The sequence below is a fragment of the Aethina tumida genome, chromosome 3 (genome assembly GCF_024364675.1).
Source record: "Aethina tumida isolate Nest 87 chromosome 3, icAetTumi1.1, whole genome shotgun sequence".
NCBI lineage: Eukaryota > Metazoa > Arthropoda > Insecta > Coleoptera > Nitidulidae > Aethina > Aethina tumida.
In genome coordinates this window covers 9,594,812-9,619,556 of record NC_065437.1, presented here as the reverse complement: position 1 = coordinate 9,619,556, position 24,745 = coordinate 9,594,812, and the positions used below count along the sequence as shown (strand labels likewise).

The 24,745-nt window shown below is 29.5% G+C and overlaps 2 protein-coding genes across 5 annotated transcripts in view; both read left to right on the top strand.

The window, feature by feature from the left end:
- LOC109608592 (uncharacterized) overlaps positions 1-24,745 on the top strand; it is a 93,174-nt gene that overhangs the window by 57,070 nt on the left and 11,359 nt on the right. For all 4 annotated transcript variants that reach the window (XM_020025067.2, XM_049965789.1, XM_020025068.2 and 1 more), the window contains one exon: positions 21,751-21,837. The gene's annotated coding sequence lies outside the window, so the exon portion shown is untranslated. The remainder of the gene's footprint in view (positions 1-21,750; positions 21,838-24,745) is intronic.
- Positions 1,297-2,829, top strand: LOC109608531 (potassium/sodium hyperpolarization-activated cyclic nucleotide-gated channel 2-like). Its single transcript, XM_020024972.1, has one exon. The coding sequence runs from the start codon at positions 1,297-1,299 to the stop codon at positions 2,827-2,829; it is 1,533 nt and encodes a 510-aa protein (XP_019880531.1).

Below are 24,745 nucleotides of genomic sequence, written 5' to 3'. Positions count from 1 at the left end.
ATCTGATAATGAAAATTTTTATATAATATTTTAGATGTAGTAATTAAAATGATCAAATAGTCTATACGTAAAAGCATTTGTATTAATAAATAGGATTATAGTCATAGTTTTTTCAATTAATAAATTATGTTAATATAAAAACGGATTGATTTTTTTAGGTTCACGTTAAATAAACGTGAATTTTCACCGTGAAACGAAAAACTAATGAAAGTCGTAAATTGAAAAATAAAATGTTCTACGACCATGAATGTTCGCAGCGCAAATTACATCAAATAAGATCGTGCACAGTCGAACAATTGATTACCAATTTATCAATTGAATGATTTATATCAGGAAATTGGCCATTCGAAGCACACTCGCGTTGCAAACTGAACGTATACAACGCTGCTATAAATAGAATTATATTAGGAACGCCGATGCTGATGTCGATGCTGATCTGTACCCGTTTCTATTTTCAAACATTCGTTCGCAACGATTTATTCTAATTAGTTTCAAGTGCAAATCCAGATATTATTATCGCCAACAACTAATATAATTTAGTTCTTCAGATGCAATAAAAGCCGGTATTCGTACGGATCAGTTTGCAGAAAATGGCAGCATCATAACTCATTTAATCCGGTAAATAGAGGTGTAAAACAGGAAAGTTCAACATAAGCGACGAAGTTTGGCACGGACAAAAAGCGCCCGGAACGCATCCGGAGTCCGGACCGATAGTGAGACGGGTTGCCATGGTTGCGCCGCGGCTCAAATAAATTAGGATCCGACCGAAAGCGGAGCGAAAAAGGGACAGAGAACGAAACTAGTGCAAATAGATGCAGCCCATTATTTTCGGCGGAATAATTGAGAGGATAATTTGCTGTTCATTTCATTTACCCTTTTTGCGGGCGACTCAAAGCTCCTCTGTTCTGATACTCGACAATATTCGTCACACGTAAAACAATCGAAAAACAAATCGAAAGATATCAAAAGAGTTGTAAAATGGTGTAACGTTCGTTTCCACACATTGAAATTTGTCGGGAAACTTTTTCGACGTATAATCGAGATAAATGTTGTTCGGTTGTAATATAGGGTATACAAGGGGTGTCTGGGGATTTTGCCGCCTGGCTGGAAAATACGGTAATGAATTCTTGATGGAGCCTCGCCTCCGTCGCTAAACAAGTTAAAACGATACCGATCCAACCACCAATAACAACACCTTTTAGATTTTGACTAATTTGCCATAATAACGTCAGTTGTCACACGATATATATAATATACTTTGAGTGAATTGTCAAATCATCACACATCAAATCAAAAATGGAATCGAAAAAGCACGAGTGCCAGTTAACTCACGAGACCGACTACGTGAACCAGTTCATAGAAGCAGGACTGTTCATAAATTTGAGAAGAAAGATCAAGGGTTGGTTGGTGGTGCACGAGAATCACCCAAGTACCAAAAAGCTATTCAAGTCCAACTGTTCACAAAAACAGGAGAAGATTCGCCACCTCCACAATTACTACTACATGGTGCATCCATTCAGCATGTTCAATTTTTGGGTGAACACCTTCACCGGTTTGTTGTACTTGGTGATTTATGTCTACATCCCCTTCGGCACCCAGATGTTAAACGATATTACTGTTACATGTTTACTGATGATTTTGTTGCTGTATTACATTTACAACTTTTTCCTGGGGTACGTGGACAACGGTGTCGTGGTATTGGTGCCGAATAGAGTCGTCAAACACACGAAGCGATTCATACCCGAATTCATGCTGTCAATATTGGCCATTATAATTTATTCGGAGCCACTCATCTTCTACGAACTTAGATGGTTGACGGAACACTTCAGGTGGGCGTTGGTGGTGTTCTTCTTGAGGTTCAAAGACGTGGACAGATGGTACAAGCAGTTCATGACCTGGGCGGGAAGAGCCGAGACCTTTTTCAGGTACTGCCGAAGATTTTACTTATTTTCCTTGGTGATTTTCTATCCCACTGGCATCTATTACAAGTTCGCCAGTTTGCACGACACCAGGACCACACTCATGGACTGTTTATATTTAATATCGTCCGCCCTCCTACATTACGCCCCGACCAACTGGGACGGAATACCCCTAATAATCCTGGAACTAAATCTAATGTACATCGGAACCGTTCTGGAACTGCTCCTGCTGATATTCCTGACCAGAATCTATCTGCAACAAACGGCCGTGAACAACCAGCACACCCTGGTGATCCACGAGATGGACGAGTTCATGAGACACCACGAGCTGCCGGCCGAAACGAGGATGAAGATGTACAATTTCGTCGAGTTCAAGTACTTCGGCAACTACTACAACGAGCGCAATCTGGAAACGGTGCTGTCGCCGCGGCTCCTGGGTGAAGTGAACGAGTACCTGTCTTCCAAGGTGATTGCGAAGGTGTCGTTCTTGCGGGAGTTTCCGGACCACGCGCTGAAGCTGATCGCCAAGTACCTGAAGCAACAGATCTACATGGAGAACGACGTGATCATCGAATGCGGCTCGAGGGACACGACGTTGTTCTTCATCTATTTGGGGGCGGTGGCCGTTTACAACAAGTTCCACCAAGAGATATGCCATCTGTATGACGGGGACTATTTTGGGGAGGTGGCGCTCTTCTTCAACGTGCCTCGCACCGCGATGGTCATGGCGGTGAGACCTTGCAGGATGTTTATGATCACCAGGAAGGATTTCATGTACGCCCTCAGACACTTTCCCGAGGTGATCAGAAATGCCAAGGAGAAAGTGGTTGTTAGATACATCCAAGAGATCCAGGTTAAAAAGGGGATACGTTGCGACATCAACGTTCCGCAGAAGTTTTACATCATTTAACCACTTGTTTAATAAATCTTTAGTCATTCGGCACGCAATTAATAGAAACCATAAGGCGGCAGTTGCACACACAGTAGGTACAGTTAGGTAACGATGGCAGTGACCTCAATAAGTTCGTTGGCGAGTTCTCGTTCTCGCCGAACGAAAACCAATTACGGTCATGCCGAACGCTTATCGGAAACGCCGGAACACACAAGGCGTTTGACTTACCTTTTTTTGTTGATTATTACAATTATTTTAAATAAAATCGTTTAAGTATCAAGCTCATTGACCTACTTGAAAAAAACAACACGTTTTCGAGGTCACTATTTTTTTGGAAACTATGTGTGTAATTTAAATTGATAAGGCACAACAATGCTTTGTATTTTGAGATTATTTATCTGTATTTATTTGATATACTTGTGTAGTTCTGCGTACTTGTAATGACACTAAAAATATTAATTATTATCACAACCTGAAAGATTTTAGTTTTGAAGTTGAACTGAGATATTTTGGAACTCAGATAAAAATTTTACATGTATTATTACACCAATTTAACACAAATAAATAAAATTATTTATTACTTTAGTCTATTATTTTTAATAAAACAAGTAGTCTCGTAGAAAAATTAACGTTTGTCATTATATAATATAAATTATTTTGTAAATTTCTTTATAAAATTTGTTGTTTTCAAAAGACTTCATTACTCTAATAATATTATAAATATATTTTTATATATAATAATATTTATTAATGCCAATACAATATATGTAAATTGATTCCAATGTCAGAAATTTAACATAGATACAAAATACATGAAAATAAAGCAATAAGGTGTTTAAAAAATATAATACTAAATACATTTTTAAATACAACATGGGTAAATCAAATAATTATGTATTCATATTAAATGCTTCTTTTTGTTTAAATATGTTTTCTCAACCATTTTTTATTTAATGAGAATGTATAAATGAATATTAATTTGATAATTTAAAATTATTAATAATAATTTTTTAACATTAAAAATCAATTTTATGGAAGTCTTTTCTTTTTTGGTAAAGTAATAGCAAATATATAATATACAGTAGGAAAAGCTACTGTATAGTAATTATCTATAACAGATATATATATGATAGATTAGCGACTGTTAATGTGATGTGAGCACGTCGCATCGGTCCATCGGTGAAGGTGATGACGTAAGCTAATATATATATATATATATATATATATATATATATATATGAATTATTTATTCAAAAGATGCATTTCTGGCACTATTTAATGAAATTAAGTTAATAATTTCTTGTTAAATATTTATAAACAAAACAAAAATATAAAATTAGTAATCATAAATAAACACAAATGTCTTGCTAATGCTTAAAGGTTATTTTTAACAAAGACTTAAGTAATAATAGCAAAAATTTTATAAAAATAGAACATGTTTATAAATGAAATAATATAATAAAGTAAATTGGAAATAAATCGCCTTAAAAAATACCGATAAAATGTTAATGTTTTGATGATTAGAGAAACTTGTTGTGTATTTTTAGGTTTTTTACGTCAGTAATACGCTTCTATTTGAATGATGATATTGTGGAAGGTCGCGCCGCATTATCGTGTAAATAAACAATCGTTTTTATCGCGAGGGACACATCTACAATAACGTCAAAGCAAATAAATAATTTTTCACGATTTACGACCCCCCCCCCCTCAGGTAGTATACAGGTAGACACGAAATGGCCATTGCGTGGGTAATTCGGGCGAATTAAATCGTGTGCATTTCAGGAACGTTTAGGTTGTTAAAACGCGACGCGCCGTTGACGGATGCCCTCATAACAGGGATGTATTGTCGCCATGACAACCATGTGCCGAACTATGTTGCGATTTGGAGTGAAACGCTTGCAAAATTGCGGAAATAGTTTTCCGATCGCAATACGCTCATTTTTATCGAATGTCCTTCAAATTAATTTTGCTATTGACAAATGAACTTCGTGCCATCCTAAAGTTGTGTAAATTATCTAAATATAAATGCTGATTTCAACCATTAATTTTAAATTTTTGGATTTAATTTTAATGGTTAATGGTTTAATTTTCAAAATGACTTTTATTTTATAATTTATCATTATCAACTTTTAATTGTTGTTACTTATATTAAATTTCATATTTTATTCCCATAAATTATTAACAAATTTATTTTACTGTTATTGGGAAATTGATTCATTGATTAACAAGTTTTAACATCTTTAAAGGTTAATTTATAAAATTTTTGTAAAAATTAAATTAATAAATTTATTAATTTAATTGTTTATTTTAAACTCAACTTTTAAAAATTTATAAAAACAATATCTGGTATTTGTTTTAAAATTTATTAGTGAATTTTAATAACAATAGAAAAAAACTATGAACTAACTAATTAAATAGTTTCTCTGAATATATTTATAAACAATATGATACAAATGCTTATAAATTATAATAATTATTGAAACTAAAATTAACTTAGCCATTTTAATATACACAATAAAAGTGAAATATGAATAATGAAATAGCCAAATTTGCATCTCTAAAAACATACGAATAAATTAGTGTATTCTAGAATTAATGAAATTCTAAAATACCCAAATTACAAATAAAATTAAAGTAATTCACCGAGTGTAAAATGAAAAAAAAAGGCGAAACGAGTAATCGGTCAAATACGAATGATAAATGCGTTGCGACAAACCACTTCGTTTAACAAATGAATCGTGAACGGCTTTATTTACGTCGATGCCGAATCGGTTCGTTTGTTGTTTTGAAATGGCCGAAGCCATTATGAATGGGAGTCGTTGGTCGATGGTCGATGGTCGATGGTCGATGGTCGATGGTCGATTCGGAATCGCTCCGTTACTTTTTTTTTCCCGCACAACAGAAACTAAACGTGAATTAATGCGTTTACTGGCGATGCATGCAAATATTATTCCATGGTGGTTTGCTGCTATATGCGCTGCTTTTCATTTTTGATTTTGTTAACTAATTCTATTTTTTTATTGTTCCAGGTAAATTACGATATTCGGTGGTCGGCAACAAGGTTTGAAACAATAATTCGATTTTTTGCTATTCAGAAATGATTGAATTGATTTACCTGATTAAGTTTCTATTCAATTATGTTCTCATATTTTCATAAAAATTTTATGAACTTATGAGAATATTTTATAACTCTGAATTTTAAAGATTATTTTATAACTCTGAATTTTAAAGATTATTTTTTAAATTTTTTATGAATGTTAATATTCATATTTCTTTACTTAAATTATTGGTTTTAATTAATTTAATTTAATTTTCGATTAGTAAACAGATTTTTTTTAATTAATTGATAAATTTTAATATTTTTAAATATTGCTGATTTTAATTATTTTAAAGTTTACAGGTAAATTCTATTTTTTTATGATTAATATTTTATATTTCATAAATCTAATTAATATAATAATTTATTTTTTTATTTAATTTGTTATTTTTAAATTTTATAAATTTAAATCAGTAAATTTTTAATTAATTAAACAATTTTAATACTTAATTTTTTAAAATTAATTAATAAATTTCATAAATTTAATAAATTAATCAATTTAATTTTTTTAATATAAACTTACATAAAAAAATATTGTTTCTTATTTAATTTTGTGGTTTTCTATACTATATTTTTTAGTAATTTTAGCTATTATTCTTTCATTACATGCACATTAAATAATATTAATATTTACAATTTCATGAATTTAATAAATTGAATAATTTAATTTAATTAATTAAATTGGCTAAATTTTTAAATTCACTTTTTAAAAAACTAAAACTAAACTAAACTTAAATCAATAAAAATATTGCTTTTCATTTAATTTTGTGCTCTTCTATATTTTTTAGTAATTAGTAAAATATAATTTCCCACCTTTTTATTTATATTTCAATTCTGTTTAAATTATTTAGAATATTATTCATATTTTCTAAGTACATATTTAAAAACTGAATTCATAATTTCTACAAATTGTACAACACTTAATTTTATAATAATTTATATTATATATTTATATTTATTTGCATTTACATAAATAAGTTATTTTATTATTTATTTTTTAATATTACTCTGTTTTTATTAATTATTTTCTATTTTTTTAGTTCTCAATTTTTGAATTAAAGTTGAACATTTTAATTGCAAATAAAAATTTATTATTTACGTCTGTTATTTTATAATTTAAATAAATATAATAATCAGTCTGGTAAAATTCATATATACTTTAATAATAATACTTCACGTAAATTTATATTTCCACACATTTCAAGTACACAATCAATTGTTTATTTACATGTAAAATAAATATATAAATAAATAATTATTATTTATTATTTACTAAATATTTTGCAATATTTGTATTATTATATAAGCTATAAAAACTTAACAAAAACAATCTTACAATTCAGTATAATCTTATTTTTGTTTTACTCATTGAGATGTAAATAATGGGGAATGATTTTATTTTTATTTTAAAATATTCTTTTTATTATTCGTGCTTCCAATTAAAACCATTAAATAAAATAAATTTTATTTTAATACTTCAATATCTTTCTAATTTATGTATAACCAAGAAATTGTTTTAGTTGTTTAAAATCTCCGGTCATCAACCGATGGAGAGTGAAAACATTAACAAGGGCCTGAAAATGAATGAATAATCTTTTGTGGCCCGCAATGTTTTCATCTGATTGTGGCAAAAGGTTCAACTTGCCGTAAACAATAAGCCTTTACTAGAACGACTGCGAAACTGCGAACTGCGAGAATGTAGGTCATTAACGCAGTGTCGTAATTACCATACGTATTTAATCGAATTAGTATTCATCTTTTTCCCTCGCCAACATTGCGATTTCGCTTAAGCTTATGAATTGTTAATTCAATGGAGTTTTTTTCTTTCCAAAATGGATCAATTAATTTTTATTTCTTGGTAAAATTTCGATTTTTTATCGGGTAATCTGGGGACTTGAAACCGAATGATTCCGTTCAGTTTGGAATCCTTTATGGCACACTGATTGGTCAATTAAAGTTGGCCAGATAGAGGAATATCATAGAAACAGTGAAACGAAGTTTATCTAATTGTTCGTGGAACGGATTGTCTGTCTTTGCAGACTGCGAGCAAATGTGATTAATGTTCCATAATGTTTTTGCGTCGGTTAGTAAATGTACTTCCGAGGTTCAAACGGGGAAAATATCGATCCACTCCCGCCTTTCGATTCCACGGTTCCACCGCGTTCATTTAATAAAAAGGTGATGAGCATTTTTTATTGTGTGTGTGTGTGTTTCGATGTTTTGTCAGAAAACATACATTTGGGGAGGGTTTAAGTAAAATCTGAATAATAAATGGGGCGCGGAGAATTTATCGGGCCGTGTGTGCAACGAATACAAATCGGCAGCTTTTATGTGTACGCTCACGAACCCATTGAGAATGTAAACTGCAAGCGATATTTACCGAGTTTGCGAAAACCGCCGGAAACATTTCTTTTTGGACCGTTTCGTCGCGTCGCGTCGCGTCGTCACTTTTTCATATTTCCGATCGGGCCGTGACGTAAATTTAATGTGTGTGTGTGTGTAACTCGAGCCTCGACGGACCGCGTGCGTGAGTCACATACAAATGGGAATTTTGACGCTCCAGTTACTCTTAATTAATATAAATCGGGTCCATTATACGGTTTTACGGTAATTTGTGTCGTGTCCGTTGGATTCGAATATTCGATTACCACTCTCCTCTTTTGCTTCATTCGTTCGCTGCATTCGACGATTTATTCATTCTTTTTCATTTTTATACGATAGATTGATTCGTTTAATAAACTTGCTGAAAGTGAAATATAGGTCTAACTTTTTCGAAAGTGTACTTTATAATAAGTAAGCGGAAGTTTCTTTTATGTAGTATATCTTGTTTTTATATTTCAGTAATATCACTTACAATTTCCATTTAAATATTATAATAAAATCTGATTACTTTCTACGTTACAATTGCTATAAAGATTTCAAAAATCAATATTTTTCCCTTCTCTATAAACTTATAGAGAATATATTAAATGAGTCACTCTGTATATTATAAAAACTGTTCTGAGATAAAGAAAACAGAAAGATATATATTTTTTTATTAATAATAAAATAAATTTATTAAAAAAGTAAAATATGAATATTAAAATAACAAGACATAAAATTTAAATATTTTGTCCGAAAATATATGCTTACCAATGGACATGTTTAGACATGAAAATTGAGGAAATCATACCAGAAAATTTTTAGACCAAATCTAACTACACCACTGAATTAAGCACACCTCTGAAATGGATATATACTTAATTTCATAAAAAAATTATGCATATTTATAATTTTGAAATAATAAAAAAAATAAATATACAGAGAGTTGAAGATGAAGTATTGTTAGAAATATATTAGAAAAGCAGTTAAAATCAAGATATAATTTTTAGAAAAACTTTAAATCAATATTTTTCTCTTCTCTATAAACTTACGTTAAATAAATCACCCTGTATATTGTAAAAAACTGAAATCATACTAGTAATCTTTTTATAACAAATTTAACTATACCACTGGATTAAGCACCCCTCTAAAATGGATATATGTTATACATTTCAAATGCATATACCTTGTATATTGTAAAAACTGTGAAACTTTTAAAATATGATAATAGAAAGATATATTCTTTTTTCATTAATATTAAAATAAATTTATTAAAATTGTATAGAGATAAAATATATATTTATATAGATCTAACTACACCACTGGATTAAACACCTTGAAATGAATATATACTTAATTTCATAAAAAAAATATGCATATAACATATATACCTAATTCCATAAAAAACTATGTATATTCATAAATCTGTGAAAAAATTAAAAATCATATTCTTTTTATGAATTTATAACAAGTAGTCTGTCAATAAATTAAACTATCTAAAACAGTATAAATTATCTTACTTTTCAAGAAAGAATGCTATGTTATACTAATAATACTATACTGATACTAATATCTTTAATATCTTGCAGTTTAGGGTTTTGGGCCAGAAAACACTTTGTCTATAAGAACATATTTTCATGTTTCCAAATGAGCCACTCTGTAGATATTATAAATTTAATATATTTTGAAACTAAAAGGAAAGGGAGTGCAAAAATTAATAATATATAAAAATAATAGTTAAAAGTATAAATTTATACAAGTAGTGAAAATTAATAACTTTTGTTTATGAAATAAAAGTATTGTAAAATATGGATATACTAGAATAGTGTAATCTAATTGTTAAGGCCTAAAATTAATGCAAACTAAATAGTAAATCTAGGTCAACGGTCAATCAGAGACCAAACAACGACAAATGTGTCGACAACATCCAAACAATCCAACGCGTCACAACGGTTACACCAAGTTATCGTTTATTAAACATTCAACCGGCAATGTCAATGCTGCAACTCCACCGTGTCCCGTGTGCCCGTGTGAGGGGCGGCGTCGCCGTCCCCGCAGCGCCAAACAGGCCAGAGAGGGGGAAATGGAAGAGGGGGCCCGTTCGCGAAACGGGGTCAGCCCGAACAAACAAAGGATCGACTCCATAACTTGTTCTTCGGATCAGCCGACGCTGATTTGTGTGCGAACGCGGAAACTAATTGGAAGACGACGAATATCCGTGTCAATAAATCGGGAATCAATGGCCGAACGTCAATTGACCTGTAAACGAGCGGACACGGGATGTTAAACGTGTAATGTTTAATAAAATGGGAGGCGGAGAGTTGGCGGAGCGATGTTCCGTTGTTGACTTACAATTTTATCACAACTGATAAAGTATGTAGAAATATAGTTAATTGAAAAAACTCATATATATTCTTTTCAAGATGTTTAGTTTATTTGTTGTTTGAATTATAATATAAGCCATCCTAAGAGACCAGGTCAGGATAGAAATCATGCTAGAATTCCTGCTCAAGATTGTTTTTTGAGACAACGGTTTGTGACTTCAAGATGTTTAGAGTTTCAGCTAGAAAACGTAGAAAGGGTTCGAATAAATATTGAAACTATTAGATGACGATTTAGGGAAGATAATTTGCAACCCCGTGTTCCAGCTCGAGGCCTAACCGTAGAACCGTAGATCGTCGCAGAGTTAAAAAGCACGTCAATTGGCTACAAGAAAATTGGGAACGAGTTCCGTTTACAGATGAATCTTATTTGGTGGGGTCTCAATTATGGTGTGGGAAGCATTTCTTTAACAGCAGGTACCGACTTGGTGGTGATAAATAATGGGAATCTCAATGCTGGACATTCTAGAAGTTACATGTGCCCATATGCCCCTTTTATAAGTCCATGTTGTTCGAAATTATCTTTCTGATGTAGGGATTAAGTTATGGCCTGGCCAATTCGTAGTCCAGACCTTAACCTAATAGAACATATCTCGGACATTCTTGGGAGACGTTTAAGGGACTATATTAACAGCCTGAATAACTAGAGGACGTGAAGCGTAATCTACTCGAAATTTGGGAGAATTTGGATTAAAATGAAATTCGAACCCAGATTTTTAGTATGACCAGATATGAGTCTATCATTTGTAGTAGAGGTGGAAATACCCCATATTAACTCAAAATTTTATTTGTACCTATTGCACTAATTTACCAGAAGCATATTCGAAAATTATGAAAAAAAAAATTTAACTAAAAAATATTTGAAGTAATTATCAAAAAAATAATAAAATTAATAATTTAAATATATTAAATATAATATTAACGTTAAATATTAAAATTGATGTCAAATTAATTAAAAGAAATTAAAATTATGAATCAAAATTGTAAAAAATAAAATTATTAATTATAATATATAAAATATTAAATATTAAACTTAAGGTAAAGCAAATTAATAAATTATTAAGAAAAATTATTTAGAAAATAATTTTAAATAAACAATACGATTAGATAATAATCAATTATTTAATCATTAATTTAAATTTATAAAATTTATAACTAAATGTAAAAAATAATATACTTATTTAAAGACAGAAGATATTTAGAAAAAAATAAATTAGCAACTAAAATTTTAATTATAAAAATTGCAGAGTAAATTTAAATAAATAGACTTAGAAAATTAATTAAAAGAAATTATTAATTTTGATATATAAAATATTGAAGATTACTTAAAAAATAAAAATGTAACATGTAATTTAAATAAATTAAAAAAAATAACAAATTATTAATTTAAAGATTAAAACTTAAAGTTATTAATTTAAGTTTATTATGTAAAATAAATAAAATAAAAATATTTTGATTGTATTTAATTAGAGGTGTGCCTTTCCTAACGTTAACATAGTAATATGTGGTTTTTCTTAGACCACCTACACAAATACAAAAATGGAAAATAATTAATTCGGGAAAGTGAATTTTATTGACCTTATTCTTCACAATTATATATACGAACTGTAAAAGAAACTCTTTAAAATAAACCGAATGAATTCCAGAAATTTAATACGTTTTGCTTTGAATTTGATGAAACACAGTAAAGATAATGAAACAAACCATCAACAGATTATGGCGATTAGCGGATTAAAAAAAGCCGAGGCTGCTCAAACACCTTCGAATTGGGTCACGGCATTCCGCGAGAGCGTCGCAAACAGCGCACAAGTTTGTTTACATCTGCGTATACGGTAACCGGAGAACCAGTCGGTGCAGAAGAGCCAAACGAGGGGATTCGAAATGTGGTTAATTAGCGATTATCGGACGAGAGAGGAGCCGATGAGCCGACGAGTCGACCAGTCGACCAGTCGACAAGCCAACGAGAAGATACCTGTTCTGTTCCTTACGCGACGTTTCGAATATCGATCCGGGGAGGAATGCGAAAGCGATCGCGAATCGCGATTATCCACAGAACTGGTGAAACGTGTTTAAAAATCGTTCGGTGCTCGTGTGTACAGTTAGGTTTGGGCTCTTGGTGCGGGCTGGAAATGAGACGTAAAATTTCGTCGGAATGTCGCGGACACAATTACTAACAACTTGTCTGTCGCGATTTTTATACAGGCGAATATTTATGCGATTTTTAAATCTATGGACAACATTCCATTCTATTTTCATGAGGCAAAATTTATTTCTCTGTTTTTTACAAATTAAAATTTTAATTAATGTTATTATAAACATATATCAGAATAAAAGTTTTACAAAAAAAGAATAGTAAAATTAAAAAATCGTTTAACCAAAAATATTTTTTTTATATTTATGTAAATTATAATTTAAATAGATAATGTAAATAGAGAATATTTTATTTTCAGTTAAAATATACTATTAAAACCTATATAAGACATTTTTTTTATTTTAAAAATAAAAAAAATAACTGTGAAGTAATAATTTATTTTTAAGTAAATAAGACTTAAATAAAATTTAAATTTAAATCTTTTAATATAATAAAAAAAATAATTTAGTTTGTAAAATTTATTATAAAAAAATTATAAAAAATCATCATATTAATTTACCTTTTTCAAATAAATAATGACTATTTCAAACTAAAATAGATTATAAAAAAAATTAATTTTTAGGTAACAAATGTTTGAAGTAATTACTAACTGAATAAAATAATAATATTAATAATTAAAATATATTAAATTTAATAAGTTTTAAATTTATATTTTAAAATTAAAAATATCCAATGAGTTAGAAGAAGTTAAAATTATGAATCAAAATTAATTAATTAAATAAATTTAGAAAAAATTAAATTAGCAACTAAAATTTAAAATTAATTTAATTAATTAAAAGAAACTAACTATTAATTTGGATATATAAAATTTTGAAGATTACTTAAAAGATAAAAATGTAATAAATTAAATTAAAAAAAAACAACAAAATATTAATTTAACGATTATAAAAATTATTAATTTAACTTTACTAGAATATTTAAATGAAAATAATAAATGATCAATGATAAAAGATATTTATATAAATTAAAGTATTTTAAGCAGAAATAAATTATTAATTATAAAAAATTGAGATTTTTAAGTATGCAGAAAAAATTTATAATTAACAATTACGTAATTTAAATATTTATGGAAAAATAAAAAATTACAATTTATATTATATAATATGTATGTATGTATAAAGAAAGAATAATAACTAAAAATACATATTAAAAGTTACAGAATATCACAAAATTAAATAAGAAATATTTGAATTAATCAACAATTAAATTGTTAAAAATTACGAAATTTTATACATTTAGGAAAAAATATATAATTTGCATGTCTCCTCTTTGCCCCATAGTGGGAGACTTTTAATATCTCTGATTTAATTTAAAGAATTGTATTAATCAATAATTTAAAAAAATACTAATATTAATAAGTATATAAAACATAAAAATATTCAAAATTTATGGAGGTGTCCCGTTTTCAATTGAGTCACATTGTCTATACCCTGTTCTAAACCTAAATCAAATAGTTTTTGCATTATTAATTCTTTTCCAAAAATTTTGACACCAACTTTGATGCTAGAAGGATTATTTTTGGCATACACGTTAATCAAGCACCATTCTATAATAAACTATTATTAGAACTTCCAAATTTTATGCAGGAAGTTCGTTACTTACATTGAATTTTGTCCATCTTAAAACTGGTCTAACTATGCATTAAACTCTCATCTTTCAAGAATGTGTAAAAATTTTAGTAACATCCATTTTTCAATGAAATAACTATTTGTTCTCTTGTTTTATTTGATATGGCAATTTATTTGGATTATGTTTATAATGGATCTTAATTTCTGGTACTTATAACAGTTATCAGAATTTGAATAGCTTTATTGTATATAAAACAAATCGGGTTCCTAAAAATCATTAAAAAACAATTGTAGATCAAAATTATATCAATAAAACCTTAAATTTTAATACTGTGTAAATAATTGTGGTAATATCTTAATTTGTAAAATATGTTAAAAAATGTATCTCCAAATAAGTCCATAATGACCTGCCGCTGGCACAGATTACAAAAACAAACAATTATAAAAAGATAAAGTTATATTTATTATGTATATATAAATATAAATTTTACATTGATACTTTGAGTTGCTTATTTGGATTATAATTTTTTCGTAAATATTTTGATAGTTTTAATAAGTAGCCAGATAATTACAGTCTTATTAGTCATCAATAGGAAAAGTAGAAAATGAATAAATAGTAAACTTTAAGTAATAAAAAGTCCCAGTGACCATTTGTTCTAATGCCAAGGAAAACTGCTAACTCGTATAATAAAAGTTAGACGCGTCCTAAAATTAAATTCAATATAAAACACGTAACGCCGTAATTGCGAACGTGCAAACTCGACGTCAGTACGTCGCATTTTTATTGCCCGACTCGCATAAACACACTCCGGACTCCGGGCAGTTTTTAAAACCGGTTAAGTTCATGCCGGACACAATGTAACTTATAATTGGACCGGAGAGGGTGAATCCGACGTTGAGAACGTAAAGACCGTTAAAAAAACACGTGCTCCGCATATTTGCGACGCGTCAAAATTATCAGACGCTGATTCATGAGAAAATCGGTATAAATTGTGGGTCTCCGTTCGTCGTTAGTCGTTCATAACATGCAAATTACAGATGATTAGCGGGGACATAACGAATGCTCGAAATGTTGAATACTCGAAAGGTCGGAACTGATCGGCTACCTCCGGCAAACTCGAAATCTACCATGGGACGTCCGTTATTTAGGAACATCTTGAGTAAGAGTATTCAAAAAAATTGCTATACCTATTATGGGCGTTCTATGGCTTACTCTATGTATTTCAATTCGTATGTTTGATCTTCGCTTAACCTAAAAATGTTCTCTATTTAAAATAAACAATTCTAATAAGTGACAGCAAAATTAAAGGTTTTTCATTGTGTAATAACTATTCAACAACAATTCTGTAAATACACTTATGCCTTTTATTTACACAACTTTCTTTGCAGTAACATTTTACCTATAATTTGTTTGAACCTAATATTACAATAGTCAATCTCGGGCAGTACCGCTCCACAAGCCAGTGGTGACGGGAAGCCAACGGATCAACTGCAAGCCCAATCCTCACCCAGGGAGGTTCTAGGACCTTCCTCAGATTGGGCTTGTTCTTCCGGAACCAGTTGACAGGGGGCTGGCATCTTTGTCAGTCCCGTCTTCTGGTTCAACTTCACCCGTATATGTCATATATACGCCCTTTCCCCCATATGTGTTGTCACATATGGTTCCTCTTTTGGTTATGATCTCCGGATCGGTGCCCGGAGAGGGGTTTACACTTTCCCCTCTCTGTCCCAAAAAAAAAAAAAAATTACAATAGTGCTTAAATTATTTAGCTAATTTGTTAATTATTTCAGCCAAATTAGGTTAGGTTAGAGATATTCAATCAATTTATGAACTAAATTTGCGCAATAACTTTACAAATAATTACTTGTTAAATGAACCATAACCATTATATATTAGGACAATATCAAATCGATGCAAAATTTAGGTGTTCTCTATATTTCACTAACTAATTATAATAATCCACCTCAATAAAACTCCTTTAATTAATATGAATGACAAAAAGTAAGATAAAGTGTTAAAATATTTATTATTTCCACATTGAATAATTACTTCTGAACAATAATAATATTAAGTTTATAAATAAATAGAAAGTAATTTATCTAACTAAAAATATTACATTAAACGAGAAACTTTGTTAAGGTATCTTCAGGGTAAAGTGTTTCTAGTTGCATATTTCATGTTTCAGTTATTTAAATAACTTAAAGTTTTTACATTATTATACTTCAGATTCTTTCTAAAAATTGAATAGTTTTAACAATTCATAAATATAATTTTAACTTATATCCATATATATTTTTACACTTCCTATAATGTCTTTGTTACATTTCCTCTTTTTTCAATTTAATTAGGGTCTTCGATGCCTGTTGCCAAAATATTATTAATATGTTCAATACATCAGAATTATAGTCTTAAATTGTGTATGTGCACTTCCTGTGATGTCATTGTCACATTTTATAATATTAAATTAATACTACCGAGAGGATAAAATACATATTGAGACTGTTCAACATAGACATATTGTCTGTGGTCAGGGATCAAACCATAATGTGCATATTACTCTTAAAATTAAAATATAAAACCTCTCTACACAAATCTAGCTGTATCAAGTATTTCATACATTTTTTATTGTAAAAGATATTTACTTGCATCTAAAAATAATAAAACACGTTAGTATTTATATACCAATTGTAATTTTACTACTATTAATTTAATAATACAAAAACCATAAAACATCACATTTATAATAAAGTTTGAATACACTGATGTTGCAAAGTGAACGAGTCATTATTTATAATATTCGATGCGCAACCCTGAAAATTTATAACTGACGGTTGATATTGAGTGATTTTTAAATTAAATTCCTGTAGCCCGCCCCATAAGCACGTCCCTCTATGAGCATGCGCATAGCACATATGACATCGACTCGAATGCGTTCGGACATTTCCGTCTCGAGCATTCGACATTTCGAGCATCCGCTACATAGCCCAAATTACAGATGATTAGCATACACGAGAGAACGGTCGAATGCACTTAACCCCGTTGGACGAGTTTTAAAATTTAATTGAGCACACAATTATTTTGCGAACGGCCCAATTTACCGATCCCGGGCTCTTGCCATTTCCTTGGGGACCGTAACCGAGTTTGTTTTACAAACTGTCTCCGACTTTCCTTAGCAATTATCTTAATTGATGGCACGAACAATCCCGAAACCTGTTTATTAAAACTTGCGCACGGTTAAAACCAGGTGAAGGAAAATAAAAAATGTGTATAAAATAAAAGAAGCCGATAAATCCTCATTAGGAAAGTAAAACGGGGTTAATGTTCAAATAAGTTAAACCGCTCCATAAATTTTTATAAGCTTTGCATATATCCAAAGCTCCGAGCTTAGCGTGCGTGTTCACTAGCTCGATGTAAATAAAAACGTGCCGACCGCAATTAACACATGTTCCCGATAAAGGAAACTTATAAACAATATGATTTCTGGGCGTGCGATTTTCGTCGGTGTTTGTTGAATGGTTGAGGCGTGGACGACCCAACAACGAGCCGAGGATCGAATCCATTCGTCAAATTTGATTGAAAATCGATGAGTGTTTTGTGCGTTGAGTCAATTTAATGACTTGACTGGCGTTTATGCTGACTGAAATTTCGATGTAAATTGAGCTTCGTTTATTGCTAACATCCCAGTTACTGACGTCACAATTACATTTTAACTTTATTCAATAAAAATTGGCAAAAAATGTTGATATTTATTAATAAGTATTACGAAACACAGGTTTATATACTTTTTAACTTTCACAATTTTTTAATAAATTTCTACAAAATTATTGTTATATTTTTAATTCCAGTCTTCTATACCTTAACTAATTTTCCTTTTTTCTCCATTTTTTTAATTTATAACAAGCTATAACTTCTATAACCAAACAATATTTAATTATAAAAATTTCATGTGAATATTATTGTGAAATAAATTTATTGCGAAAGCAATATTGGAAGAAATTTCGGTCCTCTCGAACAATTTAGCAAATTTCCCGTATGAGTAGTAAATACTAATGAGCCATACTTTCGAAATTTCATTAAAAACGTGGAAAATTACTAAAAATGTAAAGTGACCTAATTCCATACGATCAAATTCCATACGATTAAAATCCGTACGATCATTTTCCATACGATGAAAATCCGTACGATCAAAATCCATATAATCATTTTCCATACGACCAAAATCCATACGATCATTTTCGATACGATCAAAATCCATACGATCATTTTCCATTTGATCAAAGTCCATACGATCATTTTCCATATGATCATTTTCTCTAGGATCAAATTCCATACGATCAAAATCTATACGATCAGTTTCCATACAATTAAGATCTATAAGATAAAATTCATACGATTAAATTCATACTGATTAAATTACATAGTTTCACTTACTCACTAATTTCCTGAAAAATCATTAAAAAAAGTAAAAATAAATAATTCTAATTCTTCCTGGATTCCCAAAAAAATACTAAAATCGTAAGAAATAGCTAGAAGACATAATCATTTTAATAGAAGAACAATTCTTTTTAATTTAAATTAATTTTATGATTAACTTCATCCGGGAGGCGCCCGACGTGACGGCCCAGTGGTGGCATGCGCGTGAGCTGCGTGTGGTACTGGACACTACTTGGACTTTGCAACATTACTTTATTTTTCTAAAATAAAAGTAGCCTAAGTTATTCCTTATTACATCAGCTACCTGCCAAAAGTTCCGTCAAAATCTGTCCAGTCATTTCAGAAATTAGCAGGAAGAAGCAGACAGACAGAGTGACAAAAATTGTAAAAAATGTTATTTTTGTGTATGTACCGTATTTATATTCATATGTATGTAGTAAAAAACGGTTATTTCAATATTACAAATAGACACTCCAATTTTATTTATATGTATAGATGAGAAAAATATAAACATATAATTTAGCAGTTTTCAAACATTCTTTTGGTTAGGACACTTTACCACATAATATATGATCTTTTAATTGAAATTTCTATATACAAATTACAGTTGTTTACAAATCAGAAAAAATGTGCTTCTTACTGCATTGGCAAAAAGTAGGGCAACTTTTTTAAAATTCAAATAATTTTTGTCCTGCTTATTATGTTAAAAAATGTATATTAAAAATTAACTTCCCTTTATAAATTTAACAATTACATAGTTGTTAATTGTTTTGGGCTGGCAAAAAGTAGAGCAACTTATGCTATTTGAAGTTTTATTACTACAAATAATTTGTAATTATTATTTTAATTAATTCTACAATAATATATTGTAAAATTCCCATTATTATTAACTTCCAAACACCTTTTTTTATGGAAAACAATAGATGGTCTATAATATTTGGATCCATATTTTGCCAGACCTCTTACAAAACCGTGAATAAATCTTGCTGATTACTATACTCTTTGCGTCTTATTTTGTTGTTCACTATTTCCTATAAGTTTTCAATAGAGTTTAGATCGGGAAATTGACTACTTTTTGCCAGCTGAATATTTGTAACTAACAGAATTATTTTTAATACGTAAAATATTCACCGATATGTTTATATACAGTAAGTTCATAATTGGTATAAATTTATATATTTTTAAAGTTCCTCTACTTTCTGCCAATACGTTAAATACCACTATAAATTTCTTATAAAATTTGGCACATTAAATCAGAAAATTACACCTAATTAATCGATATGAATGAATGATATTTTTAAGTTTAACTGGTGAATTTAATTGACCAATTTGGCTAAACAGGTGTTCAAATTAAAGATTTATGAACATTCTACCTTTATTTACAGTTGAAGCCAAAATAATAAGAGGGAAGTATTGAACTAAAACGTTATATTTTAATTTTTATAATTGCAAGTTGGTTTAGACAATAAAATAAGATTTTAAAGTGTGGAGAATAATATTCAATTACAAAATTGCTGGTAATATTAAATGCTAAACTTAGTACTTTGTAGAATGACCTTCGTTTTTAATAACAGTTGCACATCTATTTGGCATTAAGTCTATTAATTTTGATACACCTCGTCTGGCATAGAGTACCAAACTCTCTTTGCATATTCCCACAATGTTATTTTATTGAGCATTTTCTTAACAGCAACCCTTTCATTAAAATATTTTCATAAATGTTGCGTAGGATTCAGGTCTGCACCATCTGAGTGTTTTGAATTAATATCCTGGAACCACATTAAATACATACTTATTCATTTTGGCATAAGGAAGCATATCTGTTTTCAATATTTTCATAGAAATTTCCTTTCACATGCTATTTTTTATCCATTATACTGAACCTATACTTCAGTATGAAAAACAACCCCACATTTTAATGTTTCCCCTCTCTGCTTTAAAGTATCCATTGTATTTTTTTTTAGATTTCCTATCAAATCCATCAATATTTATTTTTGTTTCGTGACGATGCAGGTTATTTTCCTAGATTAGATTTAGCAAATTTCAATTAAAAATAATAAATCCTGTCAAATTAGTTCAGAACTGAAAAAATTTTGAAAATATGTGAATAAAAGATCAAATATGAAAAATTATTTATTATTATAATTTGCGAAAACTGTTAAAAATAATTATTTGAAAAGATACATGTTTTTCAATAATAAAATAAATTTGTTAAAAATGTATAAGAATTAAATTAATCTAGATAATCAAAATTAAAAGTTAATAATGAAAATTTTTAATATATTTTGAGAACAAAAAATGAAGAAAATTTATTATAGAAATTTAATAAAAATCGTCTTATGATTCTAGATCTGACATTTAGACTTTTTAATATCTCTATCTTTTTTGGATTTATCAAATTTCAAATGAGCTCATATTTTTTTACTTATATGTGATTCTTCCATGTTGATGCAACTCTTCTAATGGTCTTCTTGTGGTTCTAGAACTGGCAATTAGATTCAGTATATTTTTTATATTAGATAAATTTATTAGGGATATATTTTATGTTTAATTTAAACAGATAATATTGCAATTTATATTAGATACAATATTTTATTTGTTTTTTTATATAAAATATGATGAGTTTTGAGATTGGTTCAGGTGTTCAGATGCTAGCTATGTTAATAACTTAGTCAGTCAATAATTTATAATAACTACTATTTCAATAAATTTTTGAAAGGATTTTGAAGTTATAAAAAATTATCTTTATCAGAGTTTGACCTGTTATTACCCCATTATTTTAAGGGATACACATAAAAGAATATTAAAAAAGTGTTTATTTTTATGTTGATTGTTTTTAAAATTCAGTAAGTAATCGCCAATACTTAAGAAACACATTGTATATCATGATATGCGTGAAACACATTTTACAAGATTAATAATTTGTTGTTTTCCTTTTGTTACAGAATGAAGGAAACGTTCAGGCAAATGCCGGCCCTGGGCTGGCAGCGACATACTGCCGGATAACTTCAATAAATTTCTTCAGCATAAAGGTACGAACGCTACGAAGAAAATTTAATACATTTTACGCTGCGGACGACGTGAATCGATGCAATTTCCCATTCTCCCTCTTTGAGATCGGACCAGGAATGCGCTTTTCACAATCCTGATCTACATTTTTCGTTGAATATTTAATCATTTATTTTTCTTTCTTCTGTCACGAATTTGACGTTATTTCCGGTGATTTGTACGAGTGATCTGTTGGTTTTTGATTTTAATCTGTTACAAAATCCTCAAAACTCCAATTTAATAATTAGGTAAACCCTAAATATACGCTGAATAGTCAATTAAATTTTATGATGGAATTTTTGTATCAATTGCTACGCGAACAAGCTTTAAACAAAACACAGAAGATATAATTCTTGTCACCGCCATTTAACCGAAAAAGACTAACGACCTTATGACGACATCGAAGGGCGAACACAAACGTAATGTAAAATGCGGCACTTATCATTGTTTACTTTTCCGCGTTCGTTCTAATATAAATCAGGAACCTTGTAAATATCGATTGTGATGTAAACGGGGCTCGGCGAACGCTCCAATTCACCCTTTTCCAGACTCTCCGTCCGTTTCGGTCGGATCCCGAGGGATCCGTACATGCACACCCCCAAACTATATTAGTTTCTGTTGCCGGCAATTCAATTGCCACAATCACGCGTAGATTAATATCGTCGTCGGGATTGCAGCCCTCATTAAATTTTTATTAAAACGGACAACTAAATGGGGCACTGTTTCAAAAGTTGTGCTCTTTACGCCGAACCGCGGACTCGTAAAGCGATAAAAGTTTGCCGGCAGCGGATGTCTGACAATTTAATTTGTGGATGCAAGATTTGATAAGGCAAAAAAGCGGTGACAAAATATTGCGTCACGGCAGCAGGATAATTAGGTGTAAATGCGAGATTTCAATTTTGTAAAATGGCGGTGCGCTGTTCGAAAAGTAATTAGAGATTGTCTGGCGGCAAGTAAGAAGGCATGTTTTGCGTTGCATAATAAATTACAGGTATGCAAACACACTTTCACAACTTTCACTTCGCTGTTCGCACTGTTTTCTTTCGATATTGCCAACGGACGGTCAATTTTTATCAAGTATTTAGGTGATTCACTTAAAATTGCTAAACAAACGAGTATTTATTTGTTGTGTTTGTTAATTTTAAGACCATTTAAAAGGTATTTAGTTAGGCAAGTTGGAAATAAATGACGCAGATAGCAATTAAACTACTAAATAAGTATGAACTCATAAACTATTGACCGAAAAAGCAGAAAAAAATATTGGAAATAAAAGACATTTGAGATATTATTTGATTATTTACCTTAAAAATATTTGACATATTAATATTAATAATAATCTTTTAAGTGCAATCCTTTAAAATAATGGTGTGATAATACGACAAACTCTGAAAAGGATAATTGTTTTATAACTTCACTTTGACTGAAAAAGTTAAGTCTTAACTTAACATTAAAATAAAGACTTCTTTTAATATTCTATTATGTGTATACTTTAAAGTAATGTGTTGACTGAACAAAGTTAAGTCAGTAGACTTAACATCAAAAGAAAGACTTTTTCTTTTATCTTCTATATAGACTTATGTGCAAACACACTACAAAATTGATAAATTCTGAAACGTTAATTATTTTATTTTTCAAAATCCTTTCAAAAATTTTATCGAAATAATATTATTTATTCTAAATTATTACTTAAATTTGGAGTTGAATACAGTAATCAAAATCCATCCCCAAATATTTTATTTGAATGATCAACTATTTCGAGTTATCAACTAAAAATTGTACGAACTCTGGAAATTGGTTATACAGTGTGATTTGCCTAACTTATTCATTAAAAATTTATAAAGAACAATTTTGCTAAATTTTTAATTCCATTCGTTTAATCTCAAATTAATTTTCATATTTTAACCATTTTATTATTTTATTTTTTAATGAGAAACATAAAAATTAATAATTTAGCATTTTCTAGTATTGCTTTTTAACTGCTTGCAGTTAATTAATTTTTCTCACTTCGTTTATCTGTCAGTTTATTTTTAAAATTTCTGTTTCAGTTGAGAACATTTTTCATAATATATAATCGTTTAATTAGAAACATTGAAAGGCACTTCTATACAAATTACACAAGTTTACAAATTGGAAAAGATTTAACTTGCTGTATTTACGGTTTTAGAGATACAGTCATGATGGGAAATTACATTAGCTTTTTTATCGTAAAAGAAAGTGTCATCTGCACCTAAAAAATTTCAAAGAGGATTTAACTTTGTGTCATTCTGTTATTTCCAGTATGATAAGTGAATTTTAAGTATCGATGTTTGAACGAAAACTGACTTTACTAAGTTATTAACATCGCTGGCATCTGAACTGCTGGATCAATCTCAAAACTCATATCATTTTATAAAAAAACAAATAAATTATTGTTTCTATTATAATATTATCTTTATATTAAACATAAAATGTATCTTTAATAAATTTAATATAACCCTTTCAATTAATAATTGTATTGTAATACAAAAATAAGAGTGTCTTGATTTCTGTTGTTGTCTCAGTTATTTTTCTCAATTTCTTATACATTTTATTATTAATTACTCTCATATAACAATATAATTTAATAAAGCAAACGTGTGTGTGGGAATATAGTACTCTAAAAGAAAGGCATAATTCTTTGCTAAATCAAAAGAAAACTTATTGATTTACAATGGTTACATTAAATTATTCTGAATGTCATTGCCAAAGTTTTAAAAAAACGACGACGAAAAATGAGGAAAAGACTCGATAAAGGGATTGAAACGGGGCCCTAAAACATTAGTTTACCACATTATTTAATATAAAAACATGTTCTGAGTCTAATTGCCAGTTCCAGAACCACAAGAAGACAATTAGAATAGTTGTATCAACATG